Here is an 18,382-nt window from a genome sequence, read left to right on the forward strand (position 1 = left end):
GTGCATTTGATTTTTCCCTCTTGAGCGAACTATTCTGCGCTTTATTGAATTTCATTTTGTTGGTTTCAGACAAATTCTCCAATACGAAAAAAATTATTTTGACTCCTGATCTTGTCCTCCAAGGTGCTTGCAGCCTCTCCTACCTTGGTGTCACTTTCACATTTAATAAGCATACTCTTCACTCATCTATCCAAATCATTAATGCAAATATTGACTCAGACAGGGCCTAGGACTGACTCATGGGGAACCCGTTGGACATGCCATCCTCATCTGACAGCAAATCAGGACTTATTACATCTATCCGTACATCTACCCACATCCGTAAGGTCAGGAGACCTGAAATACAATACAAAGAAACTTCTGATAACATATACAGGTATTACAGAAAAAACATGTTTCCATTTCAAGGCAATGTACCTTTTAAAACCATTTTCCACATTGGTTCCCTTAATTTTATAATTAAACCTTCTATTTGAAAGGAAGGATACACCAAACAGTTTGCTCTTAAAAAGATAAACATATTGAACAGTTTCCCTGAACATACCTTGGCTGCTACAAATATTCCACTCTAGAAACCAGGTAGTTCAGCTGTATAGAAAGGCACATTAGCTTGCATTAATTAATTCTGAAGTTTGTGGTGCTTGGTAACTTATATACTAATTTAATGTTTTCAAGAACTGCCCCACCGGCAGAATTGTTTTAATTAGCTCTGTTTTGTCAAATATAAGCCATGGTCCATGTATCTTCAGTCAGCAAAGCTCTGAGCCTACCTTCCAGACGTGAATTACCCTTTAGTGAAAACAGGTTACAAACATTTGCTCTAAAGACACACTTGCTATGTTAATATGCTTACAGGCCTAATCTTGTGAGTCACTGAAATCAGTTTGCAGGATCAGGTCTTACATGGGTTATTAGTATAAAAAAGCTCCCAGATTATAGAACCAGTGTGGGCCTGTTTAATATGCAGTATTTGTAGCCCCCAGATTTTGGGTGGGGCCATTTCAGAGCTATGGAATCTGGTGTTCCTCTTTTGTCCCTTGTTCAGGGATAGAACCTCGTCTTAACTTTCAATATAATGCATTGCAACAGCAGCAAAAAATCAAAGCAATCTTTTGTCTTAGCCCTATTAGCATTATCAGTAATGAAATGAAACACAAATAAACACTGATGGCAGGAATTTGCAACAGATTCTGGTGTGAGATTTTTTTTTCTTGACTGGTGGTTTTTCCTAACAAAACAAAATGAGACAAGTATTTAACGTGTGTCAGATTTCAATGTACATTCCTTGCATAACAGTCTTGGAGATCTTTCGTTGATCAAAGATGGCGATTCCTTGCATACTTTTTGCATATAAATATGTGCATGACATTGATTAAATCCTCTATTTGAGACAGATATTGATAGCCAGAGAGCTTTCATTTGTGTGGAGAAGTTAAGCTAAACTGAGTGTAGTATAGGTATCAACAGCCTATGTGTTAATTCTGGATCCCTGAAAGCATTTTTATGTTGTGAAACCCAGCCCTGCTTTACGTAAAGAATACAGCAAATACTAGAGTACAGCAATCTCAGAAGTATTTTTAATTGAGTTTGTACTAGGTGACACCCTTTTCCACACCTCCAACCTCCTGCATAAGTGACTCAGCCTCCAAAGAGGAAACCTTGAGCTTTTCAGACAGGCAGATGGAGTGTGACACTGCTTTCTGTAAATTTCAACAAGTCAGTTCCAGGTGACTTCCAGGACAAGCATTGTAATCAGCCAGCCGTGGAGTACTTATTTACCAGAGAAAGGTAGGCTTTGCTTTTTTAAAAAATATACCATATATTTAAAGTGAAAAATTTCAAAAGTGTGCAGTGATTTTCAGAAGGTACCCAATGTGTGACCCTTTAAGGGGTCTGATTTTTCAGAAATGGCTGAGAACATAACCTGTGAAAGTTAAACATCGGTTGGTGTCTCAAGCTGGGAACACAAATTAACTGCACACTTCTAGAATTCTTGGCCACAGAGTTTGCATTACTATTATACATGATCATTTGTTATCTTGCTCGTGTGACCAGTTTTAGTGAATTCTATTCTTTTGTTTCTCAAATGACAAACTGGTTATTCTCCCAGTTTTCAATGAGAAGTATGTTGTTGATATTTTTCATTTGTCCTGAGATATCTTTATAATTTCTGTGGCATTTATTTTTTTAAAATGAAATATCACAGGAAACAGATGAAAAAAGTTCTCATTTATAAGACCTTGCCTTATGGTGACTGCTGAAAACCCCATCAAAAGTTAGCCATTTAGACGTAAATTATAAGCAAAGTATCTGGAAGATACAACACAACTGCAAAGTATATATAAAATAGTAAAATGTGGCTGTTTTGATCCAAAGCAGTAATTTTAGTACGTGATCTAAGACGTGCTTATTGGCTTTCAAGGCTGTGCAGAGGAAGAGACGGTGCAAAACCAAAGTTTTACAATTGAAAAAAATTCCTGTTGCACTGTCTGGAAAAACTAATGTTTCATATATTTGTGAGAAAAAAGAAGGTGCATAAAAACCAGGTGCAGTGTTCTGTCCTTATAAATATGTTCTATATTAGTGACAATATCAAAGCTCAGTTTCTTTCAAAACAGAATCTTCTCCACCCATGTCCTGAAAAACCAGTTTTGGTTCATCTCTGTTCTGTAGATTGACAATTTATTTCTGTCTTGCACTTATATGTTCATTGATTATTTTTTTTTCTTTTTAACTTCTAATTTTTCCTGTAATTTTTCAGATATATGGAATATTAATGATCTCTCTTAAAGTAAAGAGCAATCCTTTAGCCCAGTCTAAATGTTGAAATATCCTGTAAAGTACACTGACTTGTTCTTTTTAACTGTGCTGTAAAAATGTTGCTATAGACTGAGATTTCAGAAGAAAATTTCATTTTGGGAATAATTTTCTCTTTCAATTTGTGTAAAATGTGTGTAGTTACATGGAAGTGTGGCTCTTATAAGACAGACACTTGAAACAGTTCTTACTAAACTAACTCCAATAGGGGATTAAAAGACTTGAGAATCGGTTTCTCGACTCAAGAATTACAAGGATGTAAATGAGGGTAGAATTTAACTGTGTCTATTTATTTGTTAAATCTTGACAACATGCTTGGTACTGGGTTTACTTAGCAGGTGAATTCTCCTACTTTTATTCTCGTCTCCACTTCAGGACTGAAAGCCAGGTGCTGCGCTGGTAATAAAGTGGGGAAGATAGCATTTGAACAGCTCCAGTTGTGCAGGAACCCGGCCGAAACGCTGGAACTCCAACTGAGGTAAGGAGAACTGTTTCCCCTCATCGCTTAACCCTTTCCAAAAAAACTAGCTTTGTAGTGTGTCTATACTTACCAAGCAATCAACACTCTGTGATTGAGCCTTCTGGAGTTGGATTTTGCTGCATGTGGGAAGACGCAGCAAAATCGATCCCCCTGTGCTTGGCCATCAACCCTAGAGCGCCATGCGATAGTGTAGCATAAGGGACATCAGCATGAGCCTGAAGAGCCTCGTCTACACTAGGGCAGAAAATTGATTCTGATACTTTGATTCTAACTACACTAATGGCGTAGCTAGAACTGCGTATCTGGATCAACTTTGTTCTCTGGTGTATATCTAGCCTTGGAGTGGGAGGGAGGTGGCACCGCTGTTGCTGTGTTAGGTAAGAGCTGGCTTTAGCAGGGGAGGAAGGTAAAGTCCCTGCCTTCAATCAGGAAGAGAAATGAAGAGCTGACAATATAACTAAACATTTGACTGTGGCTTCTTCGGTAAGGACCAATAGCAGGAGGGATGCCAGTCTTGATGGCATATCTGAGCATCAACACAATAGAAATAATAAATAAGAATATGCTCTGGCCAGTAAAGATTTTTGTCTAGACAAGGGCTGGAATTCTGAACTCATGGTAGTATGACTGACACATACGTATGTGGAAGAATTGTTATGGAGTATAAGACATAAATTGATTCCAGAGCTACCTAAAAATGGTTTCAGATGTTAGACTGAAATTTCCAAATGATGAAATTTGCCCACTATGTTTACTTTCTAGAACCTGGAAATCTCAAACAAGATATCTGTAAGAGTTCTTAGGGGGAAAAAAACAGTTTTTAGGTTGAAATGAGCTTCTAGTAGAGGGGATAGTTACTACTCATTAATACACATAATACATAATGCATAATACATACACATAATACACATAAGCCGTGTTATTTGTATGGGAAAGGAGGGAGAATATAAATAGTTGGATCTGACCTGACTGACTAGCTCAACAACTGACCGAAATTTTTAAGGAAACACTGTAGTTGTATTTTGAAATTGGAATTAAGCAGGACTATATATTTTCATGTAAAATGTCAGCTATATCATGGTCCTGTTTTACAAGTAAACAATAAGCCACGTGGGACATGTTTGGGCTTGTTTAGTTTACAGAAGAGAAGACTTAGGGGTGATTTAATAGCAGCCTTTAACTTCCTGAAGGGGAGCTCTAAAGAGGATGGTGGGAAACTGTTCTCAGTGGTGTCAGCAAAATAAGGAGTAATGGTCTGAAGTTAAAGAGGGAGAGGTGTAGGTTGGATATTAGGAAAAGCTACTTCACCAGGAGGGTGGTGAAGCACTGGAATGTGTTTCCTAGAGATGTGGTGGATTTTCCATCCTCGAGGTTTTTAAGTCCCAGCTTGACAAGGTCCTGGCTGGGATGACTTGGTGGGGATTGATCCTCCTACCCAAGTACCCTTAACCACTAGGATTCTGGCTCAGGTGAGGTTTGGATTACCCTGACTCTCATCTGTGTTTTGACCAGAAATTCCATTCTGGGTCTGAGAAACTTTCCTGAAAACAAATGAATCAAAATGGTTTCTGCAAAACAGTTTGGCTTCCATAGGAAAAAAAAAAAAAAAGCAAACAGAAATTCTGGCTGTGGTTGCCTTCCCACCTTCTGTAGTGTAAGCATCCAGTCTGTTCAACATGCTGCAGTGAAAATAAGCTTTCTCTCTAATCACATGCCTGCTGCCTGGTACCTCATCAAAATCACGCTCTTTATCCTGACAGCTTTTTACAAATCTGTCGCCGACTACATTTCTTATTGATCCCCCACATCAGCCCTGCACTCTGTCTATTGCTCCACATTGGTGGCAGCTTTGTCTCCTTCTCCTTCTTGTGCTTTTTGTGGTGCTTTCTACACTTCAAACTGCGTTACTTCTCTGTGTGCCCAGTGACTTTTCTTTCCTCCCTAAACCCCTTTTGTAAGACTGTTGTAAGCGCTCACTGATACTGTGTAATGCATAAAATATGTGATTGCATTATTTGGTTCCCACTTAATAAAAATATGTTCAAGGCCATGGTAAACCTATCTGTAATAACATAATCACATTTATGAGATATCCAAGTACCATACCCTTGCCGGCTGTTTTAAGGTTACAAAATTAAAACACAAATAAGTATGCATAGCAAATTTTCCTCCAACACAAGGTGACACAAAACATCATAACCCTCCGCCAAAAATGACTCCTGTCCCACAGAATTTCTTCTCTAACTTCAATTTTTCTACAGATGATTTCCTGTTTCCTTCTGGTTTAATATCTATATTCTGAAATAGATTCTATGATAGCTGGGCAGAAAACTTGTCATCATGGATATCCCTGAAGAAACATGCTTTAGACATATTTAGTATATTCTGTTTTGGTTGCGTGTTTTTCTTCTATGCAGTAGGCTGTTGTAGGAAGATAGAACGCTGTATCTGAGAAACCCTGATCTGAATACTTGGTGAATGAAAGGAGAAAAAAAAAATATATTGAAACCTAAGAACACATTTGGAAAGGCAGTTCCTCTAGAGAAAACTTAGAGCAGATTTCTGATGAGGAAATTTATAACACATAAAGCAAAATAGGCCACTACAGTGATCTAGAATGTTTTACTGTCACTGAAATCTATTTTCTAGTTTGTGCATTGAATAAACACCAAAACAAATCAGGCTTTAAGCTACTATATTTCTGGGAAATTCATCATTGCATGTTGTTATACTACTAAACTCGCATCAGCTTTCTCTTTACAGGTTTGAAAAATAAGCAGTAGATTTATTTCCCTGAAAATAAAGTCTTTGATTGAGCACCTTTATAAAATGTTCTAGCAGGACAAAGGGGCTATAAAGTCAGAGGATGTCCCCTTCTGCAGGTTCCCCTGCTGTAGGACACTGCCCTACACCTACCATCAAAAATGTATGCTGTTGGGGCGCTGCTATACTCTGGCTATTTTCAGCTTGTGCAGGGTCCTCAAAGGGCCAGTTTGAACCAGTGTTTTACAGAGCTGTCTTGAGTCCTTTCTAAATTATGCTGTGGCAGTGGCTGGCACCAGGATCAGGAGCTACAAGCATCTTCTTTGCAGCCTTGCCTGTAAGTTGACACAGATGTTAGCCAATTCACATTTTCGCTTTTGTTCTTCAAGAAAATCAGAAAACATCAGAATAATACTGATCACTACAGTTTCAAGGAGTATGGGACACACATTCATAATTTCATCCTAATTGTGAATAAGGGCCACAGCTAGTACTGTATTTGGCTACTTGAGACGTTCATTATAACATGCCAGGGTTTTATTGGGTGACACTGTGGTCCGACAGAGTTTGATTTAAAAAGTTACAAAGATAGCATACTTGTAACAGAACCCAAAAAACCCCCCAACAACTCTAATTTAGTGGGAAAACCAGACTGAAGGTATTTTCATTGTGCTGGAGCTTGGGTAGTACTCGATATATCTGATAACAAATATTAGAATCAAGTATCAGAGAGATAGCTGAGTTAGTCTCTATCTTTGAAAACAACGAGAAGTCCTGTGGCACCTTATAGTCTACCATATTTTGGAGTATAAGCTTTCGTGGGCAAAGACAAAGCCTAGCCTCCAAAATATCTGTTAGTTTATAAGGTGCCACAGGACTTCTTGTTGTTTTTGAAAATATTGGAGTGTGACCCACTTTAGACATAGTAAATATAGAAAGGGAAAAGAGGCAAAAACAGAGCAAACCAAATCCTTAAACCAAGAATAGAACTGATTGGATGGAATAAATGCAATAATAGAACTGATTGGATGGAATAAATCTCCATTTTTTATCTTTGATGGGTACTGGAGAGTCAGCCTAGTCTAGAGCAGAATATTGCTTCAGGGGAATACCACATTTTGGACAAAGCAAGAAATAAATCTCTGTCATTATTATTTTTAAGGGCAAAGTTTTAGACCCTGGGTTGTGTCACTTGGGAGAGTGGGGTTTGGAGGAAACAGGTGCAGTGGGGGATAGGAAGATGGGGTGCAGGGGCAAAGCAGGGACAGGGCTTGGGGCCAGGGTTGGAATGGGATCCGGGTGGGAAGAGGCAGGGTGGCAGGGGCCTGGAGCAGAGTGGGAGGGTTGTCCTGGAGCCCAAGCCCCTGTAGGGATGGCCCTTGTAGTCACTGACCACAGACCTCAGTTTGCCTTGGAAGAATTTAAGGAGCTTGCACTCTTATTGGAGTTTGACCAGCACAACTCCTCCCTAACATACTCACAGAATAATGGTCAAAAGGAATTAACTGTGAAAACTGCTAAAAGACTGTTACACAAGAATATTTGTTTGGTTTAGCCCTTTTTAACATTTTGGCACTGAAGAAAAGCCCATCACAGGCAGCCAAAAAAGTCCCCCTGATTATGGATCAAGGACCAAAACCCTGCTGCCTATTGGAGCCAGAAGGATGAGGATAACTCAGAAAGGAGATGGACAATAATCAAAGAAAGCAGGCAGTGGTCTCTGACTTTCTATGACCAAGATCACTTTTTGAATTTAAGGGCAACCCAGTGTCTACTTAACCCTAGTCCTTCCCTGAGACCCTGCCCCATTTGCTCCATCCCCTTTTTCTGTTGCTTGTTCTCCCCCACCCTCACTCACTTTCACCAGGCTGGGGTGTGTGTGTGTACAGGCTCTGGAGTTTGCAGTTTGGGAGGGGGGCCCTGCAGTTCCCAGTGTGGTATATGGTGCCACACAGCTTGCATTGGTCCCAGTTCCCTGTTTGTGGCCTGCAGGGATAATGACGTCAAGCAGAAGCAGCTCATGGAAACCCCTCCCCTGGGGCTGCAAGGGTGATTTGGCCCCTTCTGGGACCTGTATGGTGGTAGGGCTGGCAGGAAACCTGCCTTGTCAGCAGCCCCTCTACTCTGAAGGAGATTGTGATTGGCTGGGAAAGTCTCCAGGGTCGACCAGTTGGTGACCACTGCAGTAGACTATGACAGGTCAGCCAAAGTCCTACTGGTCTTGAAGACAGGCACTTCCGTGAAGATCTATCCATTCGCAAGATACCAGGAAGGGTGGACTAAAGAAGTTGTGGAGAGTGTAGTGGTGCCCTGGTCATATGAGGACAGCTGTGTAAGGCCGCGTCTACACGTGCACGCTACTTTGAAGTAGCGGCACCAACTTCAAAATAGCACCCGTCACGTCTACACGTTTTGGGTGCTATTTCGAAGTTGAAATCGACGTTAGGCGGCGAGACGTCAAAGTCGCTAACCCCATGAGGGGATGGGAATAGCGCCCTACTTCGAAGTTGAACGTTGAAGTAGGGCACATGTAGCCGATCCACGTCCCGCAACATCGAAATAGCGGGGTCCGCCATGGCGGCCATCAGCTGAGGGGTTGAGAGACGCTCTCTCTCCAGCCCCTGTGGGGCTCTATGGTCACCGTGTGCAGCAGCCCTTAGCCCAGGGCTTCTGGCTGCTGCTGCTGCAGCTGGGGGTCCATGCTGCATGCACAGGGTCTGCAACCAGTTGTCGGCTCTGTGGATCTTGTGTTGGTTAGTGCAACTGTGTCTGGGAGGGGCCCTTTAAGGGAGCGGCTTGCTGTTCAGTCCGCCCTGTGACCCTGTCTGCAGCTGTTCCTGGCACCCTTATTTCGATGTGTGCTACTTTGGCGTGTAGATGTTCCCTCGCAGTGCCTATTTCGATGTGGTGCTGCCCAACGTCGAAGTTGAACGTCGACGTTGCCAGCCCTGGAGGACGTGTAGACGTTATTCATCGAAATAGACTATTTTGATGTCGCTACATGGAAATAAGCTATTTCGATGTAGCATGCACGTGTAGACGTAGCCTAAGAGGAACAAATGATCCAAAGGAACGGAAGTCACTTACAAGCCAGCGGACACAACCCCCAGGGAGAGTCAGCGGAGATACTGAGATGTTCTCTGAATGCAGAGACAGAATACCATCCAGTGGCCAGTCACACAAGGAGGGAGGAAATTGCTCAGAGAGAGAGAGAGCCGGTGGAATCCCGACATGGGTGACAAAGACAGGCCAATGGGAGCTGCAGGAAGATTGTTGAGACTGTTGGGGTCACAGCTGATTTCTTTCTTCTAAAGAGCAGCTCAGCTGTCAAAGGGTTGGGACTCCTGTTACTAAGGAAACTGCCCTTTGAAAAAATCAAAATCTTTATTAGAAAGTAAATCCAATCCCCTGTTAAAGAAATAGCTGGGCTATCCCACATGAATCATGACAGAGTTGACTGACATTTTGCAAAGTTTAACAAGCAAACCTACTATTATTCAGGGGTGGGATGAAATGAAAACAAATAAATGATCAGCTGTTGCCAGGGTGTGTTTAAAAACAAAAACAAAACAATGGAGCCTGTCTTGTCTTCTTGCTTCTGATGTGATTACAGCAATTTAGATACCCTAATTTAGGTCACAAAACTCACAGAACCCAGAGGTGTGATAAGTCACACTGAATTTCCTTGGCTAAATGCAGATACCTCTGTTGGCAGAATTTTTAAAGGATTTTTATAAGTTATTACAGATTGGTTTACCATGGCCTTGAACATATTTTTATTAGGTGGGAACCGAATAATGCAATCACATATTTTGTACATTACACAGTACCAGTGAGTGCTTCGTACCAACATACTAGTCAATAAGGAAACAGGGTTGTTAGTGCTTTAATATCAACATGTTGAAATGTAATTCCTTATTACATTGTGAGATATTAGCAGTGTAGAAGAGTTTTAAAAACTTTTGCCTTTACAATGACTTCGTTAAATATTCCCATTTGCTTTAATTAGGGTCTTGGGTGTTCTGATTATTGTAGCATTCAGGAATCTCAGGAGCTTTCATGGAATGATTTGCAAAGCTCAGTTTAAGAAGTAAAAATGCAGCTTTTCTTGTCAGAACTAGTTTTCCTGAGTTTTAAATAACATACTGTCAGGGCTGCCCTTAGAAACAAATTTTGCAAGCTTGAGGAACTTTTTGTCACCTGCCATCTACATCTCCATCCCCAAGTCTCTTCCTCTCCACTCCCCCCGCCATCCCAACTCATGCCTGTCATTCTCACATCCCACTCTGCATTGGGTTGATCAGTCACATCAATCTCAAATTGTATAAATAAATAAGGTAATCATAGTTCACTGTTTTCAGGGAATTTCTTTGTTGTTATTATAGATGACTGTTTTGCCCTGGTTCTTGTAGGCTCCAGCAGACTGCACATTAGAAGGGACTGCAGGCCAGTGGATAAACAGCAGTGGGTATGTCTGAAGAGCTATTGGGAGCAAGTTTTTGCAGCCCAGGCTGACAGACTCATGCTACTGCAATGTAGCTATTCTGTCTGGGGCTGGAGCCAGGACTCCGAAGTTTAGGGTCTGGGGTGAGCTTCACACCTGAGCCCCAGCCAAAGTCCAGATGCCAAAGCAACACCACTACAGCTATTTTTAATGTGAGTCCCACTAGTACTCCACTGTTGGCAGCTACAATGTAGACATACCCTCAGGGAAAACCCAAGTTCTGACCTAATATGTCCTAATATAAAGTTGGCATCCACCTCTCTAATGAAGTCTTCAGCAAACATTCCCTCCATATGTAGGCCCTGATTCACTGCTCGCTTACATCAGTGTATGCAAATGATGGATCAGGTATGCAAAACAGAAGGGATTAAGGAGAAGACAAAAGACTGAGAGAGTGAAGGAATGTGATATGGAGAGAGATAATAAGGATGAGAGCAGCAGAGAGAAGAGGAAAAAGAATGACAGCTACAAGTAGTTGAAAAAGAGGGAAGGAAGAAGAGGAAAACCAACCCCAAACCTTGAATTATAGAACGCATAAGAGAAGGGAATGGCAGTTTTCTTTTCTTCTCTAGAATCCAAATCCTCCTGTGCAAACTACCTCGATGCTCCTCTGATATCATGCTAATACCCTGTGAACCCTAGTATGGTGAAATGACAAGCACCTGACTTCCCTCACTCTGCATTAGGTTGCTCCAGAAGGCTAGTTTAGTTTTAAATTAATAACATCTCAAGTTATGAAACAAGTTTAAGTATTTGCAGCAGCCCAACATTTCAGATTTGGTTACTGTTCATTTGTATGTGTTCATATATCAGACTCTTGCATTAAGGTCTGAACAATTCATATTCTACTGATAAAATTTACTGTGAAAGGCTTTCCCAACTCCCTGAATATGTTAAGTTTTTCTTGATCTGGTTATGATTTGTAATGCTTATTTATTAAGAGGCTTTTGAAATTTGAAGTCTAACTGTTAATACTGCAATGTACTAAAATTCTCCAAGGCACAGCAAGTTTCACCTTGCAAAACATCCATCATTTTTTCCTCAAGATTTATTTGAGAGAAGAAGTTACACCTAAAACATACAGGGCCTAGTCTCAAGCTAACCTAGCACCTTTCCAATGATTTTTGAATGACAGTTGGATTAGGCCGTGTATGAGTAAAATTGTGTCAGACTCTTCTAAGCTGTGCTTTGCTCTGTTATAATTTTCCAAATCTGAGCAGACACCATGTTGAGAAAGATAACAGTTCAATTTGATTAACTGTCATTGCCACTAATTTTTATTCTCACCCCAGTGTTCTGGTTTAATATTTTTTCCTTTAGATCCCAAAGGAAGATACAACCCTGAATAAAATGTCGACCTTCACAACAGGAAAAGCATCCCCTAATCAAAGTGGTAATGTTGATGCTGTTACTTTCAGGGTATTTAAAGCATTGGGCAAAGCAAGGAGCCTTTTTCATTGCATGTGTGCAGTATATGAAGTGTTACTTCAACAGGGTTTCAAATGAGACTGCATACTACCCGCTCGGGAACAATGGCAGACTAGTTATTTGATTAGGCAATGCATGCGAGGACCGGCTTGGCAGCGGTGTGAGGGGGGTGGGGTGGGGGAAGCAGTGCTGCTTGATCCTTATCAACATTTTTATTCTGGCTGGAGTTCTGGGAATGGCAGCATCACACAAGGGAGAAATGAGGGAGGGAAACAGCAGGAGTAGAGCAGGGATTCTGCTGGCATCAGTGCCTGTGGTTGCCCTGGAGACCAGGGAGCATGCTCAGCAGCTGCTGAGAAGCACACAGAATAGGCAGTGTGAGCAGACCGGGCTTTGCAGAGAAAGAAAAGGGAGAGAGGTGGGCTTACCTCTGCCAACAATGCCCCCGCCCCCTTTCTCTCTCTCTAGTACACCCTGCAATTCCTTATATTTGGAGGAGACCAGGGAAAGAGGATTTGGGAAGACAGGACATAGGAAACGAAAATATAATTCATTGGTGGTTTATTATGCAAGAGTTTTGCTACTGTCACCCCTGCCTGCAATAATGCCTTAGAAAGGAGAAATATGAAAATGGAAGTCAGTTACAATTTTACTACTGATTGGAAACAGAATCAGGACCCAGCCCTGGAAAGACTCAGAGCTGAACATTCCAGCACCTTAGAAAAGGTTTCGTTCAGCCAGCTCCAAAGCAAGCAAAGGCTAAACAGGTGTCTTCCTTCTCCGAGCTATTAAAATTAGAACTGTCAAACAACTAAAAAAATCATAAATAATTGTGTTTTTTTTAATCTCAATTAATCATGGCTTTAATCACTGATTATTTAAATATTTGTGCATGTTTTAAAATATATTTATTTCAATCATTGCACAGAAGACAAAGTGTACAGGGCTAACTTTCCATTATTATTTTTATTACAAATGTTTGCCCTGTAGAAAACATAAACAGAAGGAATGGTATTTTTCTCTTCAGCTCTTACAAGTACAATAGTGCACTCTAGCTACAAATACAGATTTTTGTTACATAACTTCACTCAAAAACAAAATAGTGTAACAATGTACACTTTGTCTTCTGTGTTGTAATTGAAATCAATGTAGTTGAAAATGTGGAAAAAAATCTAATACGTGTTAATGATGTGAGTAAAACTATGATGAATCACAATTAATTTTTTAGAATCAAGTGAATTGTTTTGAGTTAACTGCAATTGACAACCCAGATTAAAATGTTTACCTTGACGTTAGGCAAATATGTTTATACTGCCATTTTTGATAACTAAAATATGTCTTTGTTAGTTCCTGCACCATCAGAGAGCAGCCATAGGCTATAGCAGGGAACCTCACTGTACAAAGAAGAGTGCCTCAAACAGGAAATCTTGTGGAGCACAGCCTTGAATAAATGCAGCACATAAAACTTACAGCTGAGTTTTAACAATGTGTTAAAGGTTGATTCTTGTATCCTCTCCTCCCTTTTATACTTGCTCAAGAACTAAGGACCAGCTGCAGCAAAATTAAATCTGAATAAGCACATCAGTATATATCATCCTTGGCTTGATCAGTGCAGATAGTTTGATGCGGATTGGATCACACATGCTGTGAAAAAGCACATTTACAGTAATCTGTCTGCACTGCAGTATTAAAAGCAAATATTAAAAGTATATTGTTTAGCTGCTGCCTCTAGACTGGGGTTTCATTTCAAGTTAATTGGATTATTTAAATTAAGAGAGATGATTTAAAAATCCTAAATGGATCTTTTGTAGTGATTTTACTTTCACTCCATGCTACTGGGGAGAAATTAATGTTCCACACTGGGCTCAATGTACTCTTGGGTATATATTGATGTCCATCATGAAAATACCATATCTACACTTGTGCTTATACATAACAGCAGATGCGAAAGAGCAAATTTTGAAAGGTACATGAGAATATAACTTACTTCAGAGCAAAACCTCAAATGTGTTGGCAAGGGTTTGCAAGAGTACTTTGCTAAGATTATACTCTCAATATGAAGGCAATGCTGGGAAGATTTCCTTGCTTCTCATAGAGTTCTTCATTTTTAAAACTGCTATCCCATTCTTGTGGAAGATGACTTTTCATACCTGGACATCATAAAAATAATTCTGAAAAGCAAACCTTTTGCACCAGATATAGGGTATTAAACAAAATCCCTGGTGATGGTGGGGCTCGCATACAGTTCCCTTTACAAAGTCTGCAGACCCCCATCATCCATTGTGAAATGTTCACATTCTATTTGTCTCTCTGCCTGTTGTTATTCCATGTCCATCACTGTACTGTTGAATACTGTGGTATATTATCAATACATTCTATAGAAAAGCCAGACTGAGCAAAGCATAAATTTTATAGCAAGTGCATTCAGCATAGGTTCATTCACTAATTGATGCTGCCTCCTTCTTTGACGGCAGCTATGAGTGGGGAAAATGTTTAAATGCAAAAAGAAATGTATACTTTTTTGATTCCTTCACCCTTCCATGCTGCAAGAATTAAGATGTAGATTTTTAACTGTGATGGTAGTTAACCATTGGAACAGTGTATGTAGGAATGCACTGGGCTTTTTAATCACATGAAGTTAATAAATGAAAACTGGATCTCTTACTAAAAGATATGTTATAGCTCAAACAGAAGTTATTAGTTTGCTGAAGAAATTTTTGGTTGAGGTTCTTTGACTTGTGTTAGGAGTGCAGACCAAATTATTATAATGATTCCTTCTGGCTTTAAAAATCTGTTAATCTAAGTGCACATGTTCCTGGCAAGAAGAATGTGTCACAGTTTACGAGACTGGGAAATTAGGGAGATGTTTTTGGAAGGTCATTTTGCATTACCGATAATGGCACTGGCCCAGTGACAAATATTTGTCCTTGATCTGTGCGTGAGCATCCCAGGGGTCCCCAAGGGAACCACAGAAAGTGGTAGAGGGCACATTATGACTTGCAGTCTTTTACTGATTTTAAATGTAATATATAATTCCATCTTTATACTAAGAATATTTTAGTATTCTTAAATACTAAAGAAAATATTCCTGAAGAACTGACTTGAGACACTCTCCCTTCAAACAATTAATTCCTTTTCTATAGCTACATCTACATGTGAAGCCTACATCGAAATAAGCTATTTCGATGAATAACATCTACACGTCCTCCAGGGTTGGTGCTGTCGACGTTCAGCATCGACGTTGGGCAGCACTACATCGAAGTAGGCGCTGCAGGGGAGCGTCTACACACCAAAGCGGCCCACATCGAAATAAGGGTGCCAGGAACAGCTGCAGACAGGGTCACAGGGCGGACTGAACAGCAAGCCGCTCCCTTAAAGGGCTCCTCCCAGGCACACTTGCACTAAACAGCACAAGATCCACAGAGCCGACAACTGGTTGCAGACCCTGTGCATGCAGCATGGATCCCCAGCTGCAGCAGCAGCAGCCAGAAGCCCTGGGCTAAGGGCTGCTGCACACGGTGACCATAGAGCCCCGCAGGGGCTGGAGAGAGAGCATCTCTCAACCCCTCAGCTGATGGCCGCCATGGCGGACCCCGCTATTTCGATGTTGCGGGACGCGGATCGGCTACACGTGCCCTACTTCGACGTTCAGCTTCGAAGTAGGGCGCTATTCCCATCTCCTCATGAGGATAGCGACTTCGACGTCTTGCCGCCTTATGTCGATTTCAACTTCGAAATAGTGCTCGCCACGTGTAGACGTGGCGGGCGCTATTTCGAAGATGGCGCGGCTCCTTCGAAGTAGCCAGCACGTGTAGATGCGGCTTATGTGTCACTTCCTCTATCTGGCATATGCACGTGTGGCTCTTTGTACTCATCACTACGCTTGACCTACCTGGATAAAGGGAAAATAACTTTCTCTTTTTACAAGCTGAAGTGACCAAAATCCTTCTGGGACAAATGAACACACTATGAACTTTGTATGCTCTGTACGGAGATATGTGTTTCCAAACACAAAGAGCATAAACATATACTTTCAGTCTAAATGATTTTTAATTAGAACTTCTCAAATCCATCTTGAGTGAAGCAAACAGTTATGGAGGTTTTTTGCTGTGGTGGTAGGCACAATATAAAGATAATCCAATAGGCTTCCCAAAAGAAAAGGTGAAGAACCCATTTTCCCACAGCACTCCAGTTTATTGAGCAAGTGGATGTCCTTAAGGATGGTTTTTATACATACCTCTCCTATTTCTGATTTGTCACATCTGACTTGGCTTCGAAATTTCGGTGTGTCACAACTGCAGTATTGAGCCTCCTCTGCTGCTGAACGCACATTCTCCAATTAAAGGGAAGGTAATGTCATGGTAGAAAGCCAAATGATGGTAGGGAGAAAAGCACACAGCAGTAATAGCCCTGAGAATGAAAGGAGTGGGCTTTGCCCATGGGACCGAACTACCAGTCATCAGTTATTCACCAACTGTCCAATGCACTGAGACTATGTTCCCATGGAGCAAGTCAAATAATATTCATCAGTGTACCAGGCATTAAGACTGTTGGTTAAGATTATTTTGCATGTTTGCTTTAATAGATGGTTTCTAACTCAGTTACCAAATTAGCTGTGTAAGAAGTAAATCAAGCTGTTGATATTTAAGTTGAAATTGTGAATTCAACATGGTAAAGTGGGATTCCCGGACTTCTACGCTGGTTGCCACGCAGCAGGAAATTGATCAGTAAGACATGGATCACTTGGGAAGGAAACATCTAACAAAAGAATGAACTGAATAATGATGCCATGTATGGCTTGACACACTGATATTAAAGAAGCCAAGATCTTCACGTGTACAGTAAACCCCCGATTTAACGGACCCTGATATAACGGACTTTGGAAATAACGGATGCTGTTTGCCAGCCCCCTGCCCCCCAGTAAATGCCAGAGACTCACCTCGCTGGGGTTGGAGGAGTTGCTGGAGCCACTGGGGCTGGAGCGGCCACCACAGTGGCTGGGGCCCCTGGGGCCAGAGATGATGGCGGTGGGGGCTGCTGCAGGGCACAGGAGCTCTCCTCCTCCAGCCCTGTGTGCATGGAGCATGTCGGTGCCCAGCTGCTGCTGCCTGCAGTGGCGCTGAGCTGCAGCCATGGGGTCAGAGGCTACTGCCTGCTGCCAGGCTGGGGGTGGCCAAGCTTCACCTTTGCCCAGGTGGCTCGGAGCTGGGGCTGGAGGAGCCACAACACTGAGAGCCACAGGAGGGGGAAGGAGCCAGGCTGGCATTCAGCTGCTATTCTGCTAATTGGGATGGGGAGATGGAGGTGTGAGGGGAAGAATGGGGCAGGAGGGGGCAAGGGAAGGCAGGGCAAGGACAGGAGTGAGTGATGGGCTGGGAAGGTCAGTGCACCATCATACAGTATAACCATTCCGATATAACAGACTTTCAGCATTAACAGACACGCCTTCCCCCCATTAGTCCATTAAGTTGAGGGTTTATTATAACATATAAAGATTCATTTTTGCCATAAATCATGGAGAAGGTTAGGGATAGAAGAGACCTCGGGATAGTCCATTCTTGTGCAGGGCTTTGTCAAGCCTGGCCTTAAAAGCCTCTACGGACAGAAATTCCATAACTTCTCTAGAGAATCCATTCCAGTGCTTCACCATTCTTGTAGCTAACCTAGACCTCCCCTGCCGCAACTTAAGATCACTGCTTCCTTTTCTGTCAACTGCCACCTCTGAGAGTAGCCTGGATCCATCTTCTTTGGAACCCCACTTTAGCTAGTTGAAGATTGCCATTAAATTCCCCCCTCATTCTTCTCTTCTGAAGAGTAAATAAGACCAGTTGTCTCATCCTATCCTCATAAGTCATCTGCCCAAGTGTCCTTCTGTTTTTTGTTGCCCTCCTCTGGACCTCTCCAATTTATCCACATTCTTTTGGAATTGGGGGCCCAGAACTGGACACAATACTCCAGATGTGGACTCACCAGTGCCAAATAGAGAGGAATAACCACTCCCCTTGACCTGCTGGCAATGCAGCCCAATATGCCACTAACCTTCTTGGCAACAAGAGCACACTGTTGACTCATATACAGCCTGTCATCCACTGTAATCCCCAGGTCCTTTTTCTGCAGAACTGCCGCTTAGCCAGTTGGTCCTCAGTCTGTAGCAGTGCTTGCGATTCTTCCATCCTAAGTGCAGGACTCTTGCACTTGTACTTGTTGAACCTCATCAAATTTCTCTTGACCCAATCTTCCAAATTGTCTAGGTCACTCTGGACCGTATCCCTACCCTCCAGTGTATCTACCTCTCCCCCCGCTTAGTGTCATCCGCAGGCTTACTGAGGGTGTAATTCATCCCATCACCCAGATCACTAATGAAGACATTAAACAAAAATAGCTCCAGA

At 41.8% G+C, this 18,382-nt stretch overlaps 1 protein-coding gene across 2 annotated transcripts in view; it reads left to right on the top strand.

Annotated features, from left to right (window-relative positions):
• The first annotated feature begins 1,692 nt into the window (after nt 1-1,692).
• Nucleotides 1,693-18,382, top strand: part of SCEL (sciellin) — a 67,190-nt gene continuing 50,500 nt past the window's right edge. The window contains exons 1-3 of one of the 2 annotated variants that reach the window (XM_074982877.1): nt 1,693-1,788; nt 3,193-3,295; nt 11,858-11,958. In XM_074982877.1, the coding sequence (XP_074838978.1) occupies nt 11,916-11,958 (43 nt within the window). In that variant the 5' untranslated portion in view covers nt 1,693-1,788; nt 3,193-3,295; nt 11,858-11,915. The remainder of the gene's footprint in view (nt 1,789-3,192; nt 3,296-11,857; nt 11,959-18,382) is intronic. The other variant, XM_074982876.1, reaches the window with a different exon arrangement.

Source organism: Carettochelys insculpta, chromosome 1 (assembly GCF_033958435.1).
Source record: "Carettochelys insculpta isolate YL-2023 chromosome 1, ASM3395843v1, whole genome shotgun sequence".
Classification (NCBI taxonomy): Eukaryota; Metazoa; Chordata; order Testudines; family Carettochelyidae; genus Carettochelys; species Carettochelys insculpta.